At 39.9% G+C, this 25,406-nt stretch overlaps 1 protein-coding gene across 9 annotated transcripts in view; it reads right to left on the reverse strand.

Moving 5' to 3' along the window:
* The window catches only part of tnrc6c1 (trinucleotide repeat containing adaptor 6C1), a 201,936-nt gene that overhangs the window by 50,124 nt on the left and 126,406 nt on the right, over positions 1-25,406 (reverse strand). For all 9 annotated transcript variants that reach the window (XM_060844188.1, XM_060844182.1, XM_060844187.1 and 6 more), the window contains 4 exons: positions 22,117-22,323; positions 18,341-18,528; positions 18,122-18,202; positions 6,316-6,373 (listed from right to left, as the gene is read on the reverse strand). In XM_060844188.1, the coding sequence (XP_060700171.1) occupies positions 6,316-6,373; positions 18,122-18,202; positions 18,341-18,528; positions 22,117-22,323 (534 nt within the window). The remainder of the gene's footprint in view (positions 1-6,315; positions 6,374-18,121; positions 18,203-18,340; positions 18,529-22,116; positions 22,324-25,406) is intronic.

Below are 25,406 nucleotides of genomic sequence, written 5' to 3' on the forward strand. Positions count from 1 at the left end.
GAGATGGATTCTATAGATGGGAGGTTGGCCTTTGTGACTGTCTCTGTTCTTGAAAGGTACAGATGCCATACCAGGTAGTGATACATCCAGACAGAATGCTCTTGATGGTGCACCTATAAAAATTGGCAAGGATATTCGCCGTCATGCGTAATTTCCTCAGATGCCTGAGGAAGAAGAGACTTTGTTGGGCCTTTGTAACCAGTGCATCCACATGAAGAGTTCAAGAAAGCTTGTTGTGGATGACCACTCCCAGGAACTTGACTTGTTCCACCTCAGTACTGTTAATGTGTAAGGGGTGGCATGAGTAACATCCCCCCGAAAGTCAATAATGAGTTCCTTGGTTTTGCCGGGGGTGGGGGTGGGGGTGGGGTTGAGTGTTAATGAGGATGAAATATTGTCCCCAATCTTCACTGATTGTGGCCTGTAGGTCAGGAAACTGAGGATCCAGTTGCAGAGAGTGGGGCCTAGTCTGAGATCACTACGTTTAGTAATCAGTCTTGAGGGGATAACAGTGTTGAAGGCTGAATGGTAGGCGATGAGTAGGTATCTTATGTAGCGGCTCTTCGCGTCAAGACATTATAGCGAGGAGTGAAGGGCAAGTGCTATGACATTTGACGTGGATCTGTTGGCCTGATAGGCAAATTGGAGTGGGTCAAGAGTAGTGGGGAGGCTGGAATTGATTAATGCCATGACCAGCCTTCCCTCTGATGTACTGACTGTTGGGATAGGTTTGCCAGGACTTGTTGGAACAGGTGTTACCTCTCTGTCAAATTTCTGTACAAAGCGAGCATAGACTGGTAGAATGCCTCCCTGTCCTCAGAGATAGCAGTGGTCATGGGCTGGCAAGTGTTGCCTAAGAAACCTTCATGAATTTTTGCAGTGCATGTTGTAGATAGTACGCACTGTTAATACTGAAAATCTCGTGGAGCGAGGACTGAATATCTTTGAATGTGGAATAGATGATGGAGATGGGCTGCCAGGAAACAGAAGACGACTAAAGACCAGAAGAAATAGATTGTTGTAGCAAGAAACGTAAAGTCAAAGGGGCTAGAACAGGAATGACGACCAAGGCAAGAAAATAAAAAGGATGATTATTGTCACAACCCCAAGTAAAATGACAGAAACTGACACATCCCACAACATACTAGATTACAAATGGGATCTCACGTCAGGTAAGAGTTCAAAAGAGAGTTGTGACACTTGCACCACAGCAGCTGAGACAATGCACTACATTCTAAAACAATAACTTGCAAATAGAATAACCCACAACACTTGTTTTAAAAAAGTAACTGCACATTCAGAGATAATGTTAACAGATCCTTTCAAAATAAAACCCAGGATGCAGAATTTGCATCGCTGTCAAAAACTAATCAGGTTTTCCTTGGACCATAAGCTATGTACCATTGTTGACATCTGTCCACTAGTTTTTGAGATACACTGAGCACAGGCAAACAGACTAACAACAGGAGCAAAAACATTACCTCTACCCACTTTCAGGTATAGAGGTAAAAACGGGACTGAAATAGAACAAGCAACAGAGATACAAATGAAGGTAATTAGTAATTGAAAGCAAAGAAATAGCAGAGACTTTACACTGATATTGCATCTCACTCTGGTGAAATACACTAAAAGCATCTCAATAACAGTATAAAACAGTAGGCAAGAGCAAGCAGCAGTTCAAATCCTGACTACTGGAGACTAATGCATGAAAGGCTACAAGTCTCCGAAACAGGATGGCCTGACTTCAAGTCATAGAAGTGGCTCCACAGATAATGGATGCATTGTTTGCAATCTTTCAAAAATCTAAGATTGTGGAAATGCCAAGGAACATTTAAAAGTCACAAGTTTCATGCCTCAATTCAATAAATGAGAGAGACAGAAGTCAAGAAACTATAAACAGTTAGTCAAAAAGCTGCCACTGGTAAAATGCTTGAATACATTTAAGTGGTCATAACCATAAATATACAAAACAAAGAACATCAAACAGTCAATATTGAATTAGGAAAGGGAAGTCATCCTTAAACTTATTTTAGATTTTTCAGAATGTAACAAGCAAGGTGGAAAAACAGGAACCTGCAGATGTACTACATTTGGTTTTCCAAAAGGCATTAGTTAAGATGCTACATAAAAGTCACTGCACAGGATAAGAGCTCATGCTGTTGCAATATATTAGCATGTTGACAGGATTGTCTAATTAATAGAGAACAGTCATGTGGGTCATTTTCAGGGTAATAAACTCACTAAAGGGTGTATCACAGATTAGTGTTGGGGTCTTAACTTATCAGAACCAGTATTAATGACTTGGATAAAGTGGCCGAGGTCACTGCAGTCAAATATGCTAATGATACAAACCTACATAGGAACACAAGTTGTGCGGAGGGCACCAAATTTATAAAATGGTTTCAAAGGTTAAGTTAGTAAGACAAATTTTTGGCAGATTGAGTGGAATGGCAGGTAGAATTCTCTTTGATGGGAAGAATTGAAAAGCAATGCACAATTTAAATGAAGTCAAGCAATAAACTGCTATGGTAGTAAAATCTGGCTGTCCTCAAACATAAAATATAAACGTGCAGATCCAGGAACGAATCAGGACATTAATTATATGTTAGCTTTTACTGCAAGGAAAATAGAAAATAAAAATAGAGAATGCTTTCTACAAACGTACATCAAGTTTGAGAGATTGAACCTATAATGTCATATAGTTTGGGTCTACTTATTTAAGGAGGGGTTTACTTGCATTGAAGCAATTCAGAGAAGGTTCATTAGGTTTATTGCAAAAATCAAAAGTGTGAGGACAGGTTGAATGGGCTAGGTCAACACTCAAATTCAGAAGAATAAGAGGTGTTCTTATGAAATATCAAATTCTGAGTTGGTTTGGGAGACGCTTATTCTCCTTCATCTAGGGAGAATTTAGAACTAGGAGCACAGTTTCAGAATGTCAGTTTGGGTTGCGAGAAAATGTTTACTTTTTCAAAGGGATATGCATCTTTGGAATTTCTTACTTCAGAGTCACGGAGGCTGAGACACCGAATATCTTTAAAGTTCGGATAGATAAATGTTTGAAAGACAATGGAGGCAAGAGTCATGAGATATAGATTTGAAAAAGGAATTATGGCTAAGACCAACCATAACCTTACTGAATGGTGGAACAAGTTCAAGGAACCAAATGGCACACTCCTTTTATGACTCAATTACAACTCAGCACATAAACACCGTATGTACTCAAATAAAAGTCAATGTCATGTAAAAGTCGACATCCTATTTTGGGCCAAAAAATCTGGAATTTTCCCCATATGTTTTTCATGTAAAAATCAATTCTAGTTCTTCACAGATAGCAGATCAGCATTTGACAGTTAAGTTATTAACCTGTACATAAATGTTGCGGTGAATTGAATTTTTTCCACACCAATGTGTGATTTAATGTACAATTCACACCAATTCAGCACAGAAGAGTCAGGTGAAAACCAACCTCGTGAAATACAGCCACATACCTCGTTGAGATTTTGAAATTTCTACATTTTATAGAAAATTGCCCACCAGAGTAAACAAAAAAAAACATACAGCAGCATTTAAACCGAAAAGTCATTGAAGTTGCAGAGAAGCAAAATAATTGTGTAGCAGCAAAAGAACGGGGTGTTTCGGAGAAACTTGAAACATACTGGAGAAGGATAGCGAAATGACTTTAAACAATGCTAAAATGGAAGCGTGCCAACAGAAGTAAACTTAGCAAGTGGCCACAATGGGAGAAAAAAAGCTGTTGAGTGGGTACTTGAAATTTGTCAAAATGGAAAATTTGTTAAGTCATGAAGACATCCAGATCCATGCACGGAACAAATCAAAGGAAGATAGAATTTCTGATTTTAAGGCAAGTGCTGGATGGTGCACAAGTACGAACAAGGAATGACACAGTACTTCAGCGGAGAACTAAGATCGCACAAAAGCTGCCTGCTGAACTAGAGGATAAGATATTTCAGTTTCACCAGTTTGTAATCAGAAATCAGCAGAAGGAAGGCTGCAAATTATCATGCATTGGAAACATGGACAAAGAGCCTATTACTCTCGACATGCCGGAGAATCGAGCCATGAGCCAAAAAGGAAAAAAAAATTGCACTGGTGAGAACCACTGGCCATGAGAAAAGTAAGTTTACTTTAGTTTTTTCTTGTATGGCTAATGGTACTATATTAAAACCAATGGCTGTTTTTAAGAGAAAAACTTTGCCAAAAGACAAATTTCCAAAAGGAGTTGTTGTCCATATGCAACCACAAGGCTGAATGGATGAAGGTGGATGTAGGAAATGGATAATGGAAGTTTGGAATTTATATCCTTTTGGACTATGCAGGGAAAAGAGTTTGCTTGTGTGGAACCAGTTTAGATCACATCTCGGTGAAAAATGCTGTTGATAACATCTGGTCACAAAACATTGACGTAACTGTATTTCCCAGAGGACTTACAAGTGTTTTGCAACCAACAGATGTTGGTATCAGAATGGCATTTAAGGACATGATGAGAATAAAGTGGAATAACTGGATGCATGATGGAGAAAAAAAAACATACACAAAAGGAGGCAGTATGAAAGCTCCATCATTGCCACTGATCTGTGAATGGATCGTTGATTCATGGAAGAAAATAAAAGCTGACACTATTTTCAAATCATTCAAGAATTGTGTGGGAATTTCAAATGCATTAGGCGGTACAGAGGACAATTATCGATAGGATGACATAAATGATGAAGAACACAGTGAAGATGAAGAGGATTCATATGATATCATTCGTCCTACTGTTGAGAGTATGAAGCTTTATTCAGTGCTGAAGATGCTGAACAGTGTGATTTTACAGGACTTTAATTAACTTTTTTATTTTCTCAGGTTTCATTGAAGATATGTAATTGTGATTTAAAGCCATATTATATTCTACTTCGCTTTTTATATGCATAATTAAAAGCTTACTAATTCATTTTTGTTTCTACTGTCTTTATCCAGTAATTACTGTAATTCTTTTTTTTTCTTTAGTTGTTTAGAGATCAATTGGTCTTTTGCTCATAACAGGGTTTTTTGGACTGTAGCATGAATTTTAGCTCCTCAAAAGTAGTATTCACGTAATACTCAATCCCATAAATTTAATCTTAAAAAGCAGTCTAAAAAATTCAACTTTTGCAAGAGTTTATACAGTAGTTAAACTTAACTCAAAGATTAAAATTCATATTGGACAGTGATAGGAAAACAATGTGACATACAGGAAATAAAAATCCAATAGCACGATGTTAATTATTTCTCTGATCACTCAACACAACTGGTCTGCTGAAGTGAATTTTACATTAGTTTTGCAGGGCCAAGGTAGGTCGCTGAATTTAATAGGGTCACATTTTCTTTTTTTTTGGAAGATTGGTAAAAAGCAGCACCAGGAAAGGTTCATCACTTCAAACAAAAACCCAAGCAGGAAAAGTTAACATGATTGAATGGGTCAGCTATAATTCATGACCAAATCAGAGGACATAGAAATACACATAAGCAAGGAATCAGGGTATTTGGAAAGGCAATTGTAAGCCAAGTTCATCGGTCATCTATACAGTGAACAAATGTGACTTCAAAAGTATTTACTTTTACTAATGCAAAAGGTTGAGGGAAACGTGGGTTATCAAAAGCACCAGCTGAACACAGAAAAGCCATTTGCCATTACATTTGAAGGTCAAATACATCTACAAGATCTAAAGGGAGAGTGCAAAAGTGGGCTTGTCTTTAGAACAAAGTACAGAATGGAGAATGACTTAAGTATACAATTCAATGGCTCGATAAGTTACCCAGGCTATTTTTATCCTCTAATTGACCAAATAGGTAACCTTATGCTAATTGAGAGAAGTCATTAAGATCAAGGAACAACCATTTAAATCACATTTTCCTCTTGCCTGATATTAAGTAGAAACCACAGACTAGGCAGAGGGAAGCAGAGCCCAAAGTTGGCATAGTTTTTATTCAAGGCTATAAGGATGCAAGATAACTTTAAAAGCAGTTTTTGTAGATTTCAACAGGATGTTTTATTAAGAGATCAAGTCTAAGCACTGTGGTCAGTGAATTAATGAAACTGAGCAATTGAGTGGAACGGTAACACTCATGGCCTTCATAATTGGGTTTGAACGTCTTAATTAAATATATTTGTTTTCTTGGGTTTGGATTGACAGGTCTGGCAATAAGGCCTAAATCCAGCGTAAAAAAAGTTTTATTTGTAAACTAGGATTTAAATGACCTATGATCATGTTGATGGGTCAAAGTTTCTATAAGAACATGGCTCCACTTCAGCACTCTTCTCTCAAGACTTACCCATAGCTTGATCTAAATTCAGGTTATTACTTTTCAGAGCCTCTTCTGCTGGTTCCCTCTGTAAGGTAAATAAATGCAAATTGTAGATTAGTTGATCATTGGCATCAGAAATGAAATTGGATCATAGGAATATAAATGAAATTATTTGGACAGGAATGGAACACATGAAATCATAAGAATATCACCATTTATAACTTGTAAATTGCTAGTGTCAAAATTTGATTTCTTCCTAAAAAAACTTCAATGACATGCATTTGTCCTGTAGTTACCCACAGCAAATATGAATCTAACCCTTGCAAAAGGTTGTTGAAATTTGTCTTTTTTGGTATTATCTGACTCAGACATGAGGCTGAAAGTTTACTTGAAATTAACTAAGTGTAATTTCTGGCCAGTTTTATTGAAGGTTTCTCTCTGAGCCCTGATGAGATTTCTTACACTATTCTCCAAAACATGCCACATTATTTATATACATACTGCTACAACACCCTGTTTATGGTGTCTTCCTTCTGACCACAGAAGGAAGCACTCTCCACTGTTGAAATCTCCTGGGATTCCCAGCGCCAGTGACATTTTGAAATCTAGTCATGTACCAGTTGGGTGTTGTTCTTCACCATATACATAGTTGGAGGGGAACAAAAAGGAAACGTTTCTCAGGGCACACAGACGGTATGGCTGACACTTCATTAGAAATGCAAGTGCACATTCACAAAGCTACTGTTATTTAATAACCAAGCTATAACATTACCTGCAGCCTCATTAATCTTGGAACCCTGTCTAATGGAGAGCTACTTATTCCTCAATACCCATTGTAGCTTGTAACCCCCACCCCCACCCTTGTCAAAGCTAGCATGGTTGTGACCAAGGATCCACATCCCATAGTAAACCATGTCCTCCAATACACCATCAGCTCCTCCTCTTACATGTTGTGTTTCCTCTCTTGACTTTTATTTACCTCTTTGCATCGCAACTTCCCTATTACAACAGTAGCCCCTGATAACCCTTCAATTTTGATTAAGCTGATCTCCAGGAGTGCCCATAAGCCACCCTGACTGGCTTGGATAGATATCCCAAAGTGATAAGTGAATAAGCCCCTGATTAATCTGTGCATTGCTCCTTGGCTGATGTTCCAAGAAATCCTAGACTGGTTGTACTGGACCTGCAGAACTGACCATAACCCACTCCACAGAATATAGAGGTATAGATACCTTCACACTGACTGCTCTAAGTGGCCAACTGATCATTTGTAGTCCCTAGACGGTGTGTGAATGTTGCTCTTGTCTCACTTTACTGATACCATCTAGCTGTTGGTTATTACCTTTGACCTGATGGAGGACTAATCTCTACAGAATTTGAGACATGGCCATTCAGTTGAACCATATGCAGTGTTTTGTGTGTTGTGCTGGCACATCGCACACGTACGAGGTTGACAGACATAGTGCCATACAATAATATGTTGGAAAATGGGATTAGAATAGTTGGGTGGTAGCTTTTGACCAGTGCAAACATGACAGAACAAAGAGCCTTTTTCTGGTGGTGTAGATCGGCATGATTCTAAATCCGCAAGTTGACTTAACAATGCTCAAAATCACATCAAGCTGACTGACCTTTCTGCACTAAACAGCAAAGCAAGGCAGAAATATGTCAGCCTTTAACCTACAGATGAGGGAGCAAATCACAAAAAAAGCAATACAAAGGAGAGATGCCATGAGCAGTCAAGTAGGTGCAAAGTGAGTAAGTGCTAAGAAAGGTAGCAAGGAACCTTAAGCGCACCCTGGTCCAGACCATGAATTGGATGCCTATCTCTGAGCAAAGTGCTCCAGCAGCAGCAAGATAATGAAAAAGCATTGACTGGACAACCGTATTGTAATTTGACTGTATATCTGCCACCAGGATGAAAGGGAGAAGATTGACTCTGGAGCATGCCAGAGTCAATGCTGACTGTGGTGGCCCAGGATGGGGTTGGATGAGTCACCAAGTAATTGCTCCAATTTTCACGTTAGAAATAGTTGCTGCCTAGTTTCTATCTGGTGTTTGGGAAGATGGAATAATGCATGACAAGGGTCAAGATCGGTAATAATGGAATACTAACTCATGCAAATGGAACAAATCAACTTCCTAGCCCATAGATGCGATATTCTCATCTCATCATTCAAAACTTGGTCAAAGAATCAAACTTTTCTCCTGCTGATTTAACTCTATTTTCATCCCTGACTTATTAATTCCCACTTCATTCAGAGCTTGGAAGGATTCCACTCAGTTTTATTTTTGATCTGTCCCTTTGCTGCATTCAGTTTTTAAACTATAATTGTACACAATATTTTAAATAACATTTGATTATTGAAAAATATGCATGGATATTTCAGTCTGGTTTTGTTCCAAAACCAACTTGGTTGACCTTGCAAGCTTCTCCTTATGAACATCTAGAGTGTATGCACCTAAAACAGACAATAGATACATGAGCGCTCCACCACCTGCAAGGTGCACTCCAAGGCACATGCTGTCCTGTCTTGGAATTTTGTGGCTATTCTTTACTGTCTCTAGATCAAAATCCTGGAAATCCCTTCCTAACAGCACTGAAAGTATACCTAATTGTCAAGTACAGTTAGGGATGGAAAATAAGTGCTGGCTTAGCGGGAGATGCTCACATTCCACAAATCAAAATGAAGTATCCAATTAACTAATATTCAGAGTATCCAGTTCTCAAAAACTAAATAATGAAAATAATTAGGTAGGCATTGGATTTGATACAAGTCTTCGCAAAAATCAAGATTGTCTCCTTATTTCAATCTGCAAGAAAATCCTTTCACAGAATAAGAGAGATCAGGGTTTTCCATTTTTTTTTAAACTGAAAAAAGGCCAGAAATTTTAAGCAGCTAGCAAAGGACAAACACACCATTCTGAATTTTGCAATAATTAAATCCACGTATTTATCACTTCCTTTCAAAGCGTAACTTCCCAAATTTGACTTTTACCCCTCTGGTTTTTAACTTTCCCCAGTGAAGTATCATTTCAATACTTTTTTAAAAGTATCGTTAGATAATTTCAAGTGTCAATTCTTATTTGCATTTTTAAATGCAGCAATTAATTAACTGTTCAAATGGTGTCTCTGCAATAATCACTGGTTCTTTTCTGTTCAGTATTTTGCATTAATGCTCAATTTAACACATACCTCCAAAAATAGGTTTCCTATTTAAAAAGAGTTACATTATGGGATTGCAAATTCAACTGAGTCATAACAAAATGTTGTGCATTCATTCTTATGCTTGTGGGCAAGAGGTCCATTCTGTCTTTGTAAAACATATTTTCAAAATGCTGCTTCAAGTTTTCACAGTGTCTTCTGAACTCAGCCGAACATGCCAGGCTTTGTTAAATAACCTCTTTGGAGGAGGGCTCACATATCATTCTCCACAGTTTTAGTCCATGTGCCAGTTTTATATTGCTATTATGAAACAGCTTTATTTTTACAAAGGTCCATGACGTACTACAACTATGCCAGTCAAGAATGCAAACTTCCCAATCTGCCTTTATTACACAAATTTGGTATCAGTCACAAAATTCAATATTTTGCTCAAAATATTCTTAACCAAATAATTTACAAGAGTCAAGTCTGAAAATTCCCACTAATTCGTTTTTTAAAGCCAATTTTCTTTTTAAATTATTTCACAGGATGGGAGTGTCAGTGGCTGGGCCAGCATCTCGTTCCTAGGAGAAAGTGAGGACTGCAGATGCTGGAGAGTCAGAGTTGAAAAGTGTGGTGCTGGGAAAGCACAGCAGATCAGGCAGCATCTGAGGAGGGGAGTTGATGTTTTGAGCACAAGCCCTTCATCAGGAGGGGGTGGGTGGGTGGTGGTGGCCTGAGAGATAAATAGGAGGGTGGGGTTGGGGCAAAGTTTGGTGGGAAGGTGATAGGTACATGGGGGAAGAATGTGATAGGTCAGTGGGGGAGGGTGGAGCGGATGGAACATAGAACATTACAGCACAGTATAGGCCCTTCGGCCCTCGATGCTGCGCCGCCCTGTCATACGAATCTGAAGCCCATCCCATCTACACTATTCCATGTACTTCCATATGCCTGTCCAATGACGACTTAAATGCACTTAAACTTGGCGAATCTACTACCGTTGCAGGCAAAGCATTCCATACCTATCTCCCCTCACTTTAAAAGTTGTGTCCCCTTGTGTTTGCCGTTCCCATACTTGGAAAAAAGGCTCTCCTTGTCCACCCTATCTAACCCTATGATTATCTTGTATGTCTCTATTAAGTCACCTCTCAACGTTCTTCTCTCTAACAAGAACAGCCTCAAGGCCCTCAGCCTTTCCTCATGACATTCCTTCCATACCAGGCAACATCCTAGTAAATCTCCTCTGCACCCTTCCCAAAGCTTCCACATCCTTCTTATAATCTGGTGACCAGAACTGTACACAATACTCCAAGTATGACCGTACCAGAGCTTTGTACAGCTGCAGCATTATCTCCTGGTTCTGGAACTCAATCCCTCTATTAATAAAGGCCAAAACGCTGTATGCCTTCTTAACACCCTGTCAATCTGGGTGGCAACTTTCAGGGATCTGTGTACATGGACATGGAGATCTCTCTGCTCATCTGCACTACCAAGAATCTTACCATTAGCCCAGTACTTTGCATTCCGATTAATCCGACCAAAGTGTATCACCTCACACTTGCCCACATTAAACTCCATTTGTCAGCTCTCAGCCCAGCTCTGCATTCTATCTATGTCTCTCTGCAACCTACTACATCCTTCGTCACAATCCACAACTCCACCGACCTTAGTGTCCGCCACAAATTTTCTAACCCACCCTTCTAAACCCTCATCCAGGTCATTTATAAAACTGACGAACAGCAGTGGACCCAACGCCGACCCTTGCAGTATGCTGCTAGTAATTGGAGCCCAAGATGAACATGTTCCATCAACAACCCTGTCTTCTTTCAGCAAGCCAATTAATGATCCAAACTGCTATGTCTCCCACAATCCCATTCCTCTGCATTTTGTATAATAGCTGAAAATGTGTTGCTGGTTAAAGCACAGCAGGTTAGGCAGCATCCAAGGAACAGGAAATTCGACGTTTCGGGCCAGAGCCCTTCATCAGCCTGATGAAGGGCTCTGGCCCGAAACGTCGAATTTCATGTTCCTTGGATGCTGCCTAACCTGCTGTGCTTTAACCAGCTACACATTTTCAGCTCTGATCTCCAGCATCTGCAGACCTCACTTTTTACATTTTGTATAATAGCCTACTGTGTGGAACCTTATAGAACGCCTTGTTGAAATCCATATACACCACATCAACCGCTTTACTCTCATCTACCTGTTTGGTCACTTTGTCAAAAAGTCAATAAGATTCGTTAGGCACGACCTACCCTTCACAAAACTGTGCTGACTGTCCCTGATCAGATTATTCTTTTCTAGATGGTTATAAATCCTAGCTCTTATAACCTTTTCCAACACTTTACCAACAATCGAAGTGAGACTCACTGGTCTGCACTTACCAGAGTTGTCTCTACTACCCTTTTTGAACAAGGGAACCACATTTGCGATCCTCCAGTCCTCAGGCACTATTCCTGTAGACAATGATGACTTGAAGATCAATGCCAAAGGCTCGACAATCTCTTCCTTTGTTTCCCAGAGGATCCTAAGATAGATCCCATCTGGTCGAGGGGACCTATTTTCACACTGCAGTATTTCTGATACCTCTTCCTTGTGAACCTCAATATCTTCTAGTCTCGATGCGAGTATCTCTGTATCTTCCTTGCCAACATTTTCATTTTCTATAGTGAACACTGTTGAAGAATATTTATTTAGTGCTTCCCCTATCTCCTCGGACCCCACACACAACTTCCCACTATTATCCTTGATTGGCCCTAATTTAACTCTCATCATTAGGTGGGATAGGTGGGAAGGAGGATAGACAGGTGGGACAGGTCAAGAAGACGGTGCTGAGCTGGAGGGTTGGATTTAGGATGAGGTGGGAGGGAAGATTTGGAAAATGGTGAACTCTAGTTGCCCTTGAGGTGGTGGTGGGGATTTGGAAATGCCGGTGTTGGACTGGGGTGTACAAAAGTTAAAAATCATACAACACTGGGTTATAGTCCAACAGGTTTAATTGGAAGCACACTAGCTTTCGGAGCGCCACTTCTTCATCAGGTGATTGTGGAGGACACAATTCTAAGGCACAGAATGTATAGCAAAAATTTACAGTGTGATGTAACTGAAATTTTCAATGTATAATTTCAGTTACATCACACTGTAAATTATTGCTTTAAATTCTGTGCTTTAGAATTGTGTCCTTCACTATCACCTGATGAAGGAGCGGCGCTCCGAAAGCTAGTGTGCTTCCAATTAAACCTGTTGGACTATAACCCAGTGTTGTGTGATCTTTAACATGGTGGTGACGGGCTGTCTTCTTGAACAGCTGCAGTCCATGTGCTACAGGTAATCCCTTAATGTCATTAAGGTGCAAATTCGAGGATTTTGACCAAATGACAGTGAGGGAATGGAGGTAAATTTTTAAGTCAGTATGGTGAATGGCTTGGAAGGGAAGCTTGCAGGTGGTGGTGGTGCTCCCAAGAATCTGTTGCTCTTGTCCTTCTAGATGACAGGCACTGCTATTCAAAGGGTCAGTGGTCAATGAAGTCTGTGTTTGTGAATGTCTTCTTTCACAAGTGGCTCCTTTGCCCTGTATGTGTCAAGGCTCTTGAGCATTGGGGCTGCACTCATCCAGACAAGTGGGAGTTTTCCATTACACTCCTGACTTATGCCTTGCAGATGGTGGACAATCTTTGGGGAATCAGTGTCGAGAGTGTGATGCTGAAAAAGCACAACAAGTCAGGCAGCAGCCGAAGAGCAGGAAAATTGACGTTTCGGGCAAAAACCCTTCATCAGGAATGAGGTGATAATTGGCTGGATAGATGCCAATATACAGGAACAGCCATGCTGGGCTCAGCACTATTGCCAAAATGTTGTCATGGCCCAAAACCTTTCAGTATCCATGCCTCCAATCACATGGAGTTAATTGTATTTGCAATAGATTGGCTTGTGCTATGCTGGGGACCTCTGGAGGAGACAAGATAGAGCACTTCTCACTGAAGATTGTTGCAAAAACTTCCACCTTATCTTTTACATGGAAGTGCTGAGCTCCCCCATCATCAAGGTTGGAGATTTCTGTGCAGCCTCCTCCTTCAGTGAGTTGTTTGATTGTCCACCACCCTTCATCATGGGATGGGCCAGACTGCAGAACTTAAAGCTGATCCATTGGTCATAGGACGGCTTAACTCTGTCTCATGGATGCCAAACTTGAATTGCAAGAACAGTTTAAAGTCTGGTTGATTTAGCTCTGTGACAGGGTCACACAACAAAACCTAAGGTTCAAATAAAAACTAATAGTTGTAAAAGCTCGGGCATCATCTGTGAAGAGAAATCAGAGTTAACATTTCGGGTCCGGTGACCCTTCCTCAGAACTGAAGGCAGCTAGGAAAATATTGGTTAATGTACAAAATATGTGGGGGGGGGGGGGGGGGTTTTGGGAAGAGTAAGGAGTAAATGATAGATGGAGTTAGAGTTGAAAGAAACAGCAGAACAGTTGGACAGACAAAGGAGTGGATAACGATCTGGCTAAAAATGTGAATGGCTGTTAACGGGGACTGTTAGTGGCTAACAAAAGGTTGTGTTTAATGGCAAGGTGCGTAAAAAACAAATTCTGGTATGTGGAGAAGGGGGCTAGGACATGGGAGGTTTCACAGATGCTGCCAGACCTGTGAGCTTTTCCAGTTACTTCTGTTTTTGTTTCTGATTTACAACAATCGGCAGTTCTTTTGGTTTTTACAATGAAAGGTATTCTCATTATGAAAGAGGTACTTCATCTCCACAAGGACTGTGCAGTGCTCCCTCTTACTGATACCGTCATGGATAGATACATTGCCAGCAGGTAGTTTAGTAAGGATGAGATTAAGTTTTTCCCCCCTCCTCCCACTCCCCCCAACTTTGTTTGTTCCCTCACCACTTCCTACAGTCCCAATCAAGCAGCAATATACTTTAGGATTCAACAAGCTCGATCGGTAGTCCTGCTGCCAAACCATTCTTCGTGGTGGACACAAATTTTCCACGCAGAGTACATTTTGTTCTCTTGCCATCCTCAATGCCTTCTCCTAGTATTGTTCAACATGAAGGAGTTGCGGACCCTGGTTCTCTGAACTAATTCTAAGGTTTGCACGCATGTATCAATATATGAATGCTATAGAGTCACAGAGATGTACAGCATGGAAACAGACCCTTCAGTCCAACCTGTCCATGCCGACCAGATATCCCGACCCAATCTAGTCCCACCTGCCAGCACCCAGCCCACATCCCTCCAAATCCTTCCTATTCATGTACCCATCCAAATGCCTCTGAAATGTTGCAATTGCACCAGCCTCCACCACTTCCTCTAGCAGCTCATTCCATACATGTACCACTCTCTGCATGAAAACGTTGCCCCTTAGGTCTCTTTAGTATCTTTCCCCTTTCACCATAAACCTATGCCCTCGAGTTCTGTACTCCCCAACCCCATCAATGCCCCTCATAATTTTGTAAACTTCTATAAAGGTCATCCCTCAGCCTCCAACCCTCCAGGAAAAACAGCCCCAGCCTGTTCAGCCTCTCCCTGTAGCTCAAATCCTCCAACCCTGCCAACAACCTTGTAAATCTTTTCTGAACCCTTTCAAGTTTCACAACATCTTTCCGATAGGAAGGAGACCAGAATTGCACGCAATATTCCAACAGCGGCCTCACCAATGTCCTGTACAGGTGCAACATGACCTTCCAACTCCTGTACTCAATACTCTGACCAATAAAGGAAAGCATACCAAATGCCTTCTTCACTACCCTATTTACCTGCGACTTCACTTTCAAGGAGCTATGAACCTGCACTCCAAGGTCTCTTTGTTCAGCAACGCTCCCTATCACCTTACCATTAAGTCCTACTAAGATTTGCTTTCCCAAAATGCAGCATCTCGCATTTATCTGAATTAAACTCCATCTGCCACTTCTCAGCCTATTGGCCCATCTGGTCCAGATCCTTTAAAAAAAATTCCTGGAATTGGAGATGGGGGTTCAGATCCATCTTTTCCACCCACCACGACTGTGGATCAGGCCTATGTGGTCCTATTCTAAGGTCTGGATATAAAGACTGTAAATCAGGCAAACTCTGGGGCAAGAAACCTGTTCAGGCCAAAAGATGCAGGTACCGATTTCGGGATAACCTATCTTTGTTTGTATCCAAAGTCAGTAAGTAGAGGAAGGACAATACGTTGTAATCAGCATGAAACTGTTTGCTTACATTTGACCAGGAACATTCTGGAAGTCAATGCTGAGGACTTCCAGGGCAAGGTCCACCATCATCATCATTGGCAGCCCCTCACAGATGAGGATGACTGTCTTCCACTCTCAAGTTGAGTCTGTAGGTGGCAGCACAGACCGATGCAGTTTCTGCTAGACTTGGGGCAGAAGATGGTTGCAGGAAGGGGCGGGTGGGACATTAGTGTGGCAGCCCACTCCTTACATTGTTTTCACTTTACTTCCACTTTTTCCCCTGATGGCAAGTCTCAAGGTGCTTGATGTCTTCCTAAATGGTGGCACAGTGGTTAGCACTGCTGCCTCACAGCGCCAGGAACCTGGGTTCAATTCCCGCCTCAGGCGACTGACTGTGTGGAGTTTGCACGTTCTCCCCGTGTCTGCATGGGTTTCCTCCGGGTGCTCCGGTTTCCTCCCACAGTCCAAAGATGTGCAGGTCAGGTGAATTGGCCATGCTAAATTGCCCGTAGTGTTAGGTAAGGGGTATATGTAGGGGTATGGGTGGGTTGCGCTTCGGCGGGTCGGTGTGGACTTGTTGGGCCGAAGGGCCTGTTTCCACACTGTAAGTAAGTAATCTAATCTAAATGATCCTCCTCCACTTTGGACGATTCCCAGGTGTATGGGAGAATGCTGCACTTTGCCAGTGAGGCCTTAGGGGTATCACTGAAGCATTTCTTCTGTTCACCTGGGTTTTGTTTGCTGTTTGGGAATTGGAATACAGCACAAGTCTCATGTTGGTGATGCAGATGCTGTGCCCAGCCCATCACAACTGATCAAGGATGGTCAGTGTCTTGATGTTAGGGATGCTGGCCTGGTTGAGGATGCTGGTGCTGGTGCATCTTTCTTTCAGTGAATTAGTACGATCTTGCGCAGGCAGCATTGGTGGTACTGCTCCTGTGCCTTGGAGGTGTCTGCTGTAGAAGTCCACGTTTCAGAGCCACACAGGAGGGCAGGAATCATCACAGCTCTGTAAACCATGATCTTGGTGTCAGAACTGATGTCGTTGTTCTTGACTACCCTTTGGCTGCCTAAGAAAAAGGCCATGCTAGCACATTGGAGGCAGGGCTGGATCTCCTCATCAATAGTTACTTTGGCTGACAGGACACTCGAGGTATTGAAAGTGATTAATGTTCTTGAAGGCCTCCCGTGGACCTTGAAGATCAGGGGTTCATTCCACAACGTTGGACCAGGTTGGTGGAGGACCTCTGCCTTAACAGATTCATGCTTTGATACCTCCGTAAAGGTGATGATGATGTTCTGGAGTAGATCCTCAGATTTCACATACTCAAGCTTCATCTGCATATTGCAACTTGATACTGGTTGGAGTGACTTTGGTTTTGGAGTGAAGGCAGCGAACTTGATTAATTCCTCGCTCATTCTACAAGTTAGCTTCACTCCAGCGGACAGCCTATCAGTGGTGAGGTGAAGCATTGCAGCAAGGAAGCTGGAGAACTGTGTTGGAGTGATAAAGCAGCCCTGTTTGACACTGGTCCAAATGGGGAATGGGTCAGTGGTGGAGCCATTTGTTCTTACCATGACTTCCATGTCGTACTGGAGCAGGTGAAGGATGGTGACAAACTTTATGTTGCAACCAAAATAATGATGGTTTTAAAGGCCTCTGTAACATCAATAAAGGCCATGAGCAGGGGAAGATTCTTTCTTTCCATCTGTATTTGGGTCTGTGCTGTTGGCACAAGACATAAACAGGGATGGTTATTGTGGTGTCTGGGACACTGCAAAGCATGATTGCATGGGTCTGTCTTTGCCAGGCTATGCATGATTTGTCTATGGGACAGCTCTCCCAATTTTGTCACCAGCCACACGTTTGGAAGGAGAACTTTGTCAATACCGCTTTGCTCGATGTTGTCATTTCCAGTGCCTAAATCAGGCCAGGTAGCCTGTTCAACTTTTTTTCCCCCAATACTTTCGAGCAGTTGTTACAACTGAGTGGCTTGCTATGCCATCAGATGGTGATTAAGAGTCAACTACATTGCTGTGGTCTGCAGTGATATGCAAGCCAGACCAGGCGAGGATGGCAAGGTTCCTCCCCTAAAGGACATCAGTGAACCAGCCATTTGACACTGTCATCACTGGACTGTTATCTCCAGACTTTTATTGAATTCAAATTCCACTATCTACTATGGTGAGATTCGAACACTAGTCCCCAGAACTTTACCAGAGTCTCTGAATTAATATGCCAACGATAAAGCCACTAGGCAGCAATACCTGATTATCAGTACTGTGCCATATTTTTCCACTAGTCAGTCAGTCGCGCTCTCCTTAACTCAACCATTATGAAACAGTTGTGAAAATAGTTGTACTTGCTGATAAAGAGAGAGACTGAGAAAGCCCAACATAATATTTCATTTTGAAATTTGACTTGTGATTGGAACTGCATTAAAAGATCTGATTTTCAAGATTTTCTTGTGCAAGAATGAAGAGGTTTAATAAAAACATACTTACAGGGAAGCCCATATCAGTCAACTGTTTAATCAGGCGGTTCATAAGCCAAGTCTCCTCTTGTTTATTTGATGCTTTCATGCCCTGAAAAATAAGCACCTTGTTCAGATTTCTTTTTTCCACAAACTGTAACATCAACAGCAGTCAAACTCATAACTTCCATCATTAACACAAATGAAGTATTTCTGCAAATTTCCAAAATCAAAATAAAATAGAAGCAACCTTTGGATGCACTTTCTTGTTGGCATTCCCCCAGCCTGATGAATTGCAGGAAGAGTTGCTCTCCTGAGAAGCCGCGTTATTCCACATTCCCATCTCCCCATCGTCCTCTTCCCAGTTAGGATGATGGCTACTAGTCAGGCCGATTTCATCTCCACCGCTGACCCAACCTTCTTGCATAGATTTTGAGGCTGAATAATAAAAGCAAAATCGTTTTGTTGTCAATCAAAACAGTTTTGGAAAAATTAAGCTCACAATCTATTCCAGTTAAACATCCTTGCTGTCCTATATTCAAAGTGTATATTAATTATGCAAAACTTTGGTATGTATTTTTTACCATTTCCACCAGTTTCATAGTTAAGGCACAACAAACTTACACAACAATTAAACACTATTTCACAAATAAAATGTTTGGAAGAATTCTGGCAAGTGGAACTTTCACCATGTGATAGACCATAGTTGAAATTATAAGCAGAAGGGGAGGGGAAGAGGAGAGTGTGGCATTCTTCATGGAAAAATTGGGGTAAAGATAGCACCCACAGGGTGTCTCACCCATCCCTCCCCTTCTTAATGCCTCCCCTTCAGCCATGTACCATTGGTGACCAGCGACTCACTTCTGGGTTTTGTAGATGGAACCTGTAGGCTGGATGGCCAACCTATATGTTTAGCTACTCAAACACAAAGCCCATTTCCTTGGCCTCAGGGTGAGAATAGATGCAGGGAAAACAAATACCTTTCGAGTACTGCTTGTGGATTGGAGGAGGAGTACTAACCCCTCACTTCCTGAGCTAATTTCAACATTTGTGCACATGCATCTATATATGAATGCTCATATTTAAGAAGACCACTGAAATTGGAGATGGGGTTTCAGACCAAATGTCCCTACCCACAGCAACTGTGGATCAGGTCTATCTGGTCCTACTCGAGAGTTTCTGTATAAAGAGTAAATCAGGAAAACATTGGGATAAGGAACATGTCTAGGTCAAAAGACAAAAGGACCTAACTGAAACTCCACTTCTCCTTTGAGATAACCTACTTTTGTTATTATCTAGGCCAATCCATAGCACTAGATTCTACTTTGCAAATAACATAAATGGTGTTAACTCTATAATATCAAACTCATCTAAATATCAACAAAAATAAACCTAACACCAAACAGCTGCCATTTGGGTCACTGAACTGATCCCTTCTGCAACATGTATCGCTAATCTTACCTAGCCAGTTAATTTGTGATGGAAGACATGACCGTTATTATCCCACATAATAAGAGTAAAATAACTTATTGGAAAAGGATTTGTACTATTAACCCAAATGGAGGGAAACCACATTTGTCAAATTTGTTAAGAGCTCTTAGAGGATGTAACAAGCAATTGATGTAATGGGTTTGGATTTTCAAAAGACCTTCAAAAGCGACCATCATAAAAGGTTACTACACAGTATAAGAGCTCATTGTATGCATGTATTCATACTCATTTTGTCATACTTTTTTTTGAGTCCTCTACTTCTTCCTGCTCACAGCCCAATTAAACAACTTGTTTGGATCCAAACCTGGCATTTTAAACACCTGGCTGATGCATAGAAATGAGGGGCAAATTTTAAAAATTACATTTTTCCTGTTTAAAATGGAGATAATGCAGAATTTCTTCTCTCAGATGTTATCAGTGCTTGGAATTTTCTTCTTCAGGAAGAGTGAAGGTTGGATCATTAGACCTTTCAAGGCAGAGTGAGAAAATCTTTTGATGACAATACTGTAAGGCTTCAGTGGGGATTGGTGGATGCAGGAAAGCGGAGTTAAGCCACAAACCTAACAGCTATGATTTTATTCAAAGTAGACTTGATACTATGATCAACACCTGCTCCTTTTTTTTTTGAAAACATTCTTAATTCAATAGTTTGTAGGTTACTATTGAGGATACAATCATAACATTGTTAAAAACCCAACTGGCACCCTAATATTCTTTAGGAAGGCAAGTTGACACAGCTATTCTGATTGACTCAAACATACACTAATTCCACATCTGATTTTTAATACTCTCTGAAAGAAAACTAATGAACATTCAATGTGACCCATCAACACTTTTCAAGGGAAACTGGGAGAGAGAAATAATTCAGATTTCCCACAACCCTACCCACATCCAGAGGGGACCTTTTTAAAAATCCATTGACGTGTACATGTGTCCATGGGTATTCAACAATATGCATTCAATCTGACAACTCGCGTGATTAATTTTTGACTGTTTGTATTAGTAAGCATCAGATTTCCATAGTTCCAGTAATCTGGAAACTATTGCATTTAAACAGTATTATTACAGTCTTCAAAACAAGTCCTAATATTTTTATATTTATTTGAAGTGTTAACTGATGCAACTTTACTTGGAGCCCAGATTATAAATTATCCTCTTTTCTAAAATAGGAAATTGTATTCCAAACTCATTTTGCCATACTACTCTACTTCTCCTGCTCACAGCCCAATTAAACAAATTGTTTGGATCCAAACCTGGCATTTTAAACACCTGGCTGATGCATTTTATAAATATATTCTTAAATACATATAAACTCAGTTGTCTCTTGTTGTCCCAGTGCCCCAGTCCCTTCCCAATGAAAAAAACATGAATACTACACAGGCATAATAGCACTCAAAATGAGAGAAAATAATTTTTTTTTAAAAAACATTGACTTTGCGTTGTTCACAAGTTAAATGTCTGCATTTTATCCTGACTGATACAGTCTCAATGATATTTTTTCTATCATTGAGTATTTGTGTTGGCTTAGTATTCTAAAACAAGTCTATTCAAAATTGTCAGTTACAACATCTTAAAGTATTGCCATTGTTACATTAGAAGCCAAAACATTGAGACATCATATTCACCAGCAAAGATCTTTAACAACCTCTCATATGCCTTTAACACAGCATTGCAAGACTATAACAACTTACAATGCTCAAGTTTTCTTTCTTCTGATTGTAACTTTCCCCGGCATTTTTAAAATTTGTATTATTACAACTCTAAAGATCAAATAATTTTCAAATTTAACACATGAAACAAAGTAGGCACACAGTTAATGAGAATGACATTTGCATCACCTTACATAGAGAATCTTAATCTCTAATGCTCAGAGAGGCAAGACAGACACAATTTTGTGATTCTCTATCTTAGTGCTACATAATTTCTACTGGATTTTTTATAATGCAGTTTATTCCCATGTATATTTTTAAACTTCCTACTTTGTTTCATTTATCATGATGATAATAATCCAATTCTGCCTTTCATATTGGATTATGCATTATCAAGATATGGGAATTGTTATTTATCACAGTATTATTATTCCCAAATCTTCTGCATTTAACATATTTCTCAATTAGAATAAAAGAGTCATTTTATCTCATATGCCAACTATGGTTGAAGGATATGCCAACTCAGCTGCTCATAAAAGATGCTGTTGAAGATTTTCAAAGAGAACAGTGGGCACCTGAATCAATCTCAAACTTCAAGCAAATATCGTAAGTTCTCAATTATAAATGAAAATCTTGTAGGATGATAACTTGCCAATTTATATATATAAATTATACAAAGCACAATGCTACTCCCACCCATGTCAGTTTACTGACATGGATTATGGATTATTCCAATAATGTTAACCCATAGTCCTTTTGAAGTAATGTAACAAACTGCTCTCAACAATTTTATTTTGGTGAAGTTTGTGCATAAGTATTTAAACAAGTGACCACACCAACTGACACTGCTACACAAATAAAAAAAAACACACTCATAGTTTGTTACCTGGTTTGCACATTGTCGGGACAGCAGCTGAAGCATTCCCTCTACCAAAATTCCCCGGTGACTCTGCAGTATTGTCTGCCCAAGTTGAGCTGCCATTGGGAGGTTTGCCCCATGCTGAAGTTCCATTATCGACCGTGGTAGATGGAAGTGGCGGCTCACCCCAAGAGTTATCAGTCTTTGTAGGAACACTGAGTGTTTCTCCCCAGCCTGGGAAAACATTAAAGACTTCACCATATGAATCCAAATTGACTGTGTATTTATTGTTCAAAAGGTTCTTCCATTTGAGTTTAGCCATGCAATTAAAACTGTTAACATCCTTAACAATTAATGGAATATTATTTAGCTTAAATATGAAATAGTTGGTTAGTCTGAAAATTCTGTATCTTTAGTTAAGATAATTAAAATACCAAGGTTGAAGACTTGATTAGGAACCACTGAATTTTAATATGTCAGGGCAGCATGGCATTCTTTTCTTATAACACGAAGTTTTGCATGGGTTTGCCCCCTGCTCATATCCTCTCAAACATTCTCTGACTTTCCTGTACTGAGAATTGAATTAAATTCAAAGACACAATTCCAACTGATTTTTTATTTTTTTCTTGTTGCCTTAGTAAATCTCATTCAGTTGGCAATGTACATTGACAAAGTAAGTTTGCTATGAGGGAGGGGAATGTTAGAGGGAGATGGAGAGAGAGAAGAAAATACAATTTAGGAATGGATATTTTTAAATCAACTAGTTCAAGCATCTATGGGGTTGCTGAGAGTTGAACTTGAACCTGCTGGCCCAGGGAAACAAGAGCCCTGTTGTGTCATCATTAATTTTCTTTTCTTTTTCTAATTTTGATTTGGAATCAAGAGTTGAAGTTGAGAATTGAACTTTGAACTGCAATTTATTTTAAAGAGGAGAGGGAACAAAACACAGGCATAGCCAGTTTGAAACTGGCCTGGAAATTAATTACTGCTCTAATGACACTGTAGATATTTTGACAGAGATGTTGCTCTGCTCAGGGACTAGCATCTCGTTGGATATTGAATTGGCTGATCCAGGGAACACTGGGGCTGACTAGCCAGCCATAAGAATGTTGAAAAAAGGAGAAAAAACAAAGACTGAACTGGCACTGACTGGGTTTTGGGGCAGGAAACGTTTCTGGAATACTTCTTAAAAGAAAATTCTGTCTTTAATTTCTCTTCAGTTATCAACTTGTGGAATATTCTCAGAAAAGAATGTTGATCTATAGAAAATAATTATAAATCTACAGAAGACTGTTGCGGTCATTTCCATTAAATGATGATTTTGGAATTGAAGCAAGATATTCAATTCCATGTGCCTGTAATGCTACCCATTGTCCAAGGATTTCATGAAGGTCTGTTATTCATCACTGAAATGGTTATTGAGCGAGGAAATTGCAAATTCATTATTTTAAAAATTATTCCTTAACTATATCCACCCAGTGTGAGAGTAGGGGTTTATGATCAAAACTTTTGGGCCTATGTCAAAGACCTGGTATTTGTAAAGTCTGAATAGGAACAATTGAACAAATGAGGGTCGTGCAATAGTCTAATTTTATTCTGTTGCAATTCCAGGATTATAAGGCTGTTTTGGTTTGGTTTGCTATGGCTCAACAACCCTGAGTTTATGAGTATAACGATTAGATCACTTAAATCATTGAGCTACTGAGTCAATCAAACAATCAATCAGATCATTGTTGATCTGTACCTAAACTTTATTTATTTCTTTGCTCATGTTTTGAAACCCTTATCTAAATTAAAAAGAAAATCAATCTCACTTTGAAAGCTACATTTGTCCCAGGATCCAGAAATTTTGGAGGTGCTCCACTTGTAAAATTATGCTTTCTAATTCCTCTTCTAAAAGGGTGTAGTACCAAAACTAACATTATGCCCCTCATACTTGGTTCTCCCAGCAGAGGAAATAGCTTCTTAAATATTTTTAAGAATTTAAACACACTGATCAGATCATCACTGAATCTTCTTCACATAAGGAAATAAAAGCCAATTTTACACAAACTGTGCATGGAAATAAACTTTGTATTTTAATGCAATTTGATACTTCAAGGTCAAATGTGAATTGGAGACTTTCATTAGATCCAAAACAGTGTCGATATGAAATACATAAATATTGCAGTGTTCATTTTTAAGTAAATGCTTTTGTCAATTATCCATCACATCTTGAACAGGAGTAACTGATATGAAAGAAACACACATAGACAATTGCAGCTGACAACTCCACAGCCAATAGAAATATTACTTTCTTAAATTCCTCCAGAATTATATGCTTGTGCCTAATATATTAATTGTACATGAAATTTCTTCACCCAAAAAGTAATAAGAATGTTGAACTCGATACTACGAGTGGTTGAAGCGAACAATATATAAGTTTTAGAGGAAGCTAGACTAGCATTTCAGAGAGAAAAGAATATACAGTTGTATAAGGGTAGACTTAGATAAAAAAGGTGACAGGAGGCTCAAGTGGACCATAAACACCAGAGCAGTCACACTGGGCTGAAAAGGTTCTACAACAAAGAAATGGACCAATATACATGATTAGATTATAAAGACTTTTTTTATTTTTCTATATTTTTGACTGTGAACTGAAATGGGAAAAGAACAATTTTAAAAGTCAAGGATTGTTGTAAGTCTTTAAAAAGACATTTCCTGACATTCAAGGCAAGTGCTGTTTAAACAGCTTCTTGGGAAATCAGTAAGAAAGGTCTAGTTACAGATGAGCTGGAGCCAGAGGCTGTGTACGAAAGGAGATTTGACTGGCAACAAGTAGCTGATTACACTGTAGACTTAACACCAGTTATTAACGACAAAAGCTTCTCCCTGCCCACATCTATGTGAATGGTTCCCAAATAACCGTACAGCTTGGGGTGTGAATGCTTGTCGCAGAAACCATCTGACCTCTCAAAGGGAAGGAGCTGCAGAAAAGCATTTTAGTCCTGATGATAGCCAGTTTTTTTTTCATCAGTTGCTGTAAGCTGTGAATTTTAATTAATAAGCTAGAGACTTCTATAATTGAGAGCCAGTCAATTGTGCCTTCTGCAAGTGAAATGAATGTTCCTGAAGGAAGAAGATTAAGAAGCAGCATTTTGATCAGCAAAACAAGACTCTCAACAAATCCTGTAGACAGGGACCACTGAACTGCTTAACCATTCTTGCCCTCTGCCCATAACATCCATTTATTTGGAGTGTGTGTCTTAGTACAATGGGAGTCTATTAGTGGGTTTGAGTCTCAACTAGTAGAGTTAAACATTAACGGTTCATAATTG

The sequence above is a fragment of the Hemiscyllium ocellatum genome, chromosome 25, assembly GCF_020745735.1.
Source record: "Hemiscyllium ocellatum isolate sHemOce1 chromosome 25, sHemOce1.pat.X.cur, whole genome shotgun sequence".
Classification (NCBI taxonomy): Eukaryota; Metazoa; Chordata; class Chondrichthyes; order Orectolobiformes; family Hemiscylliidae; genus Hemiscyllium; species Hemiscyllium ocellatum.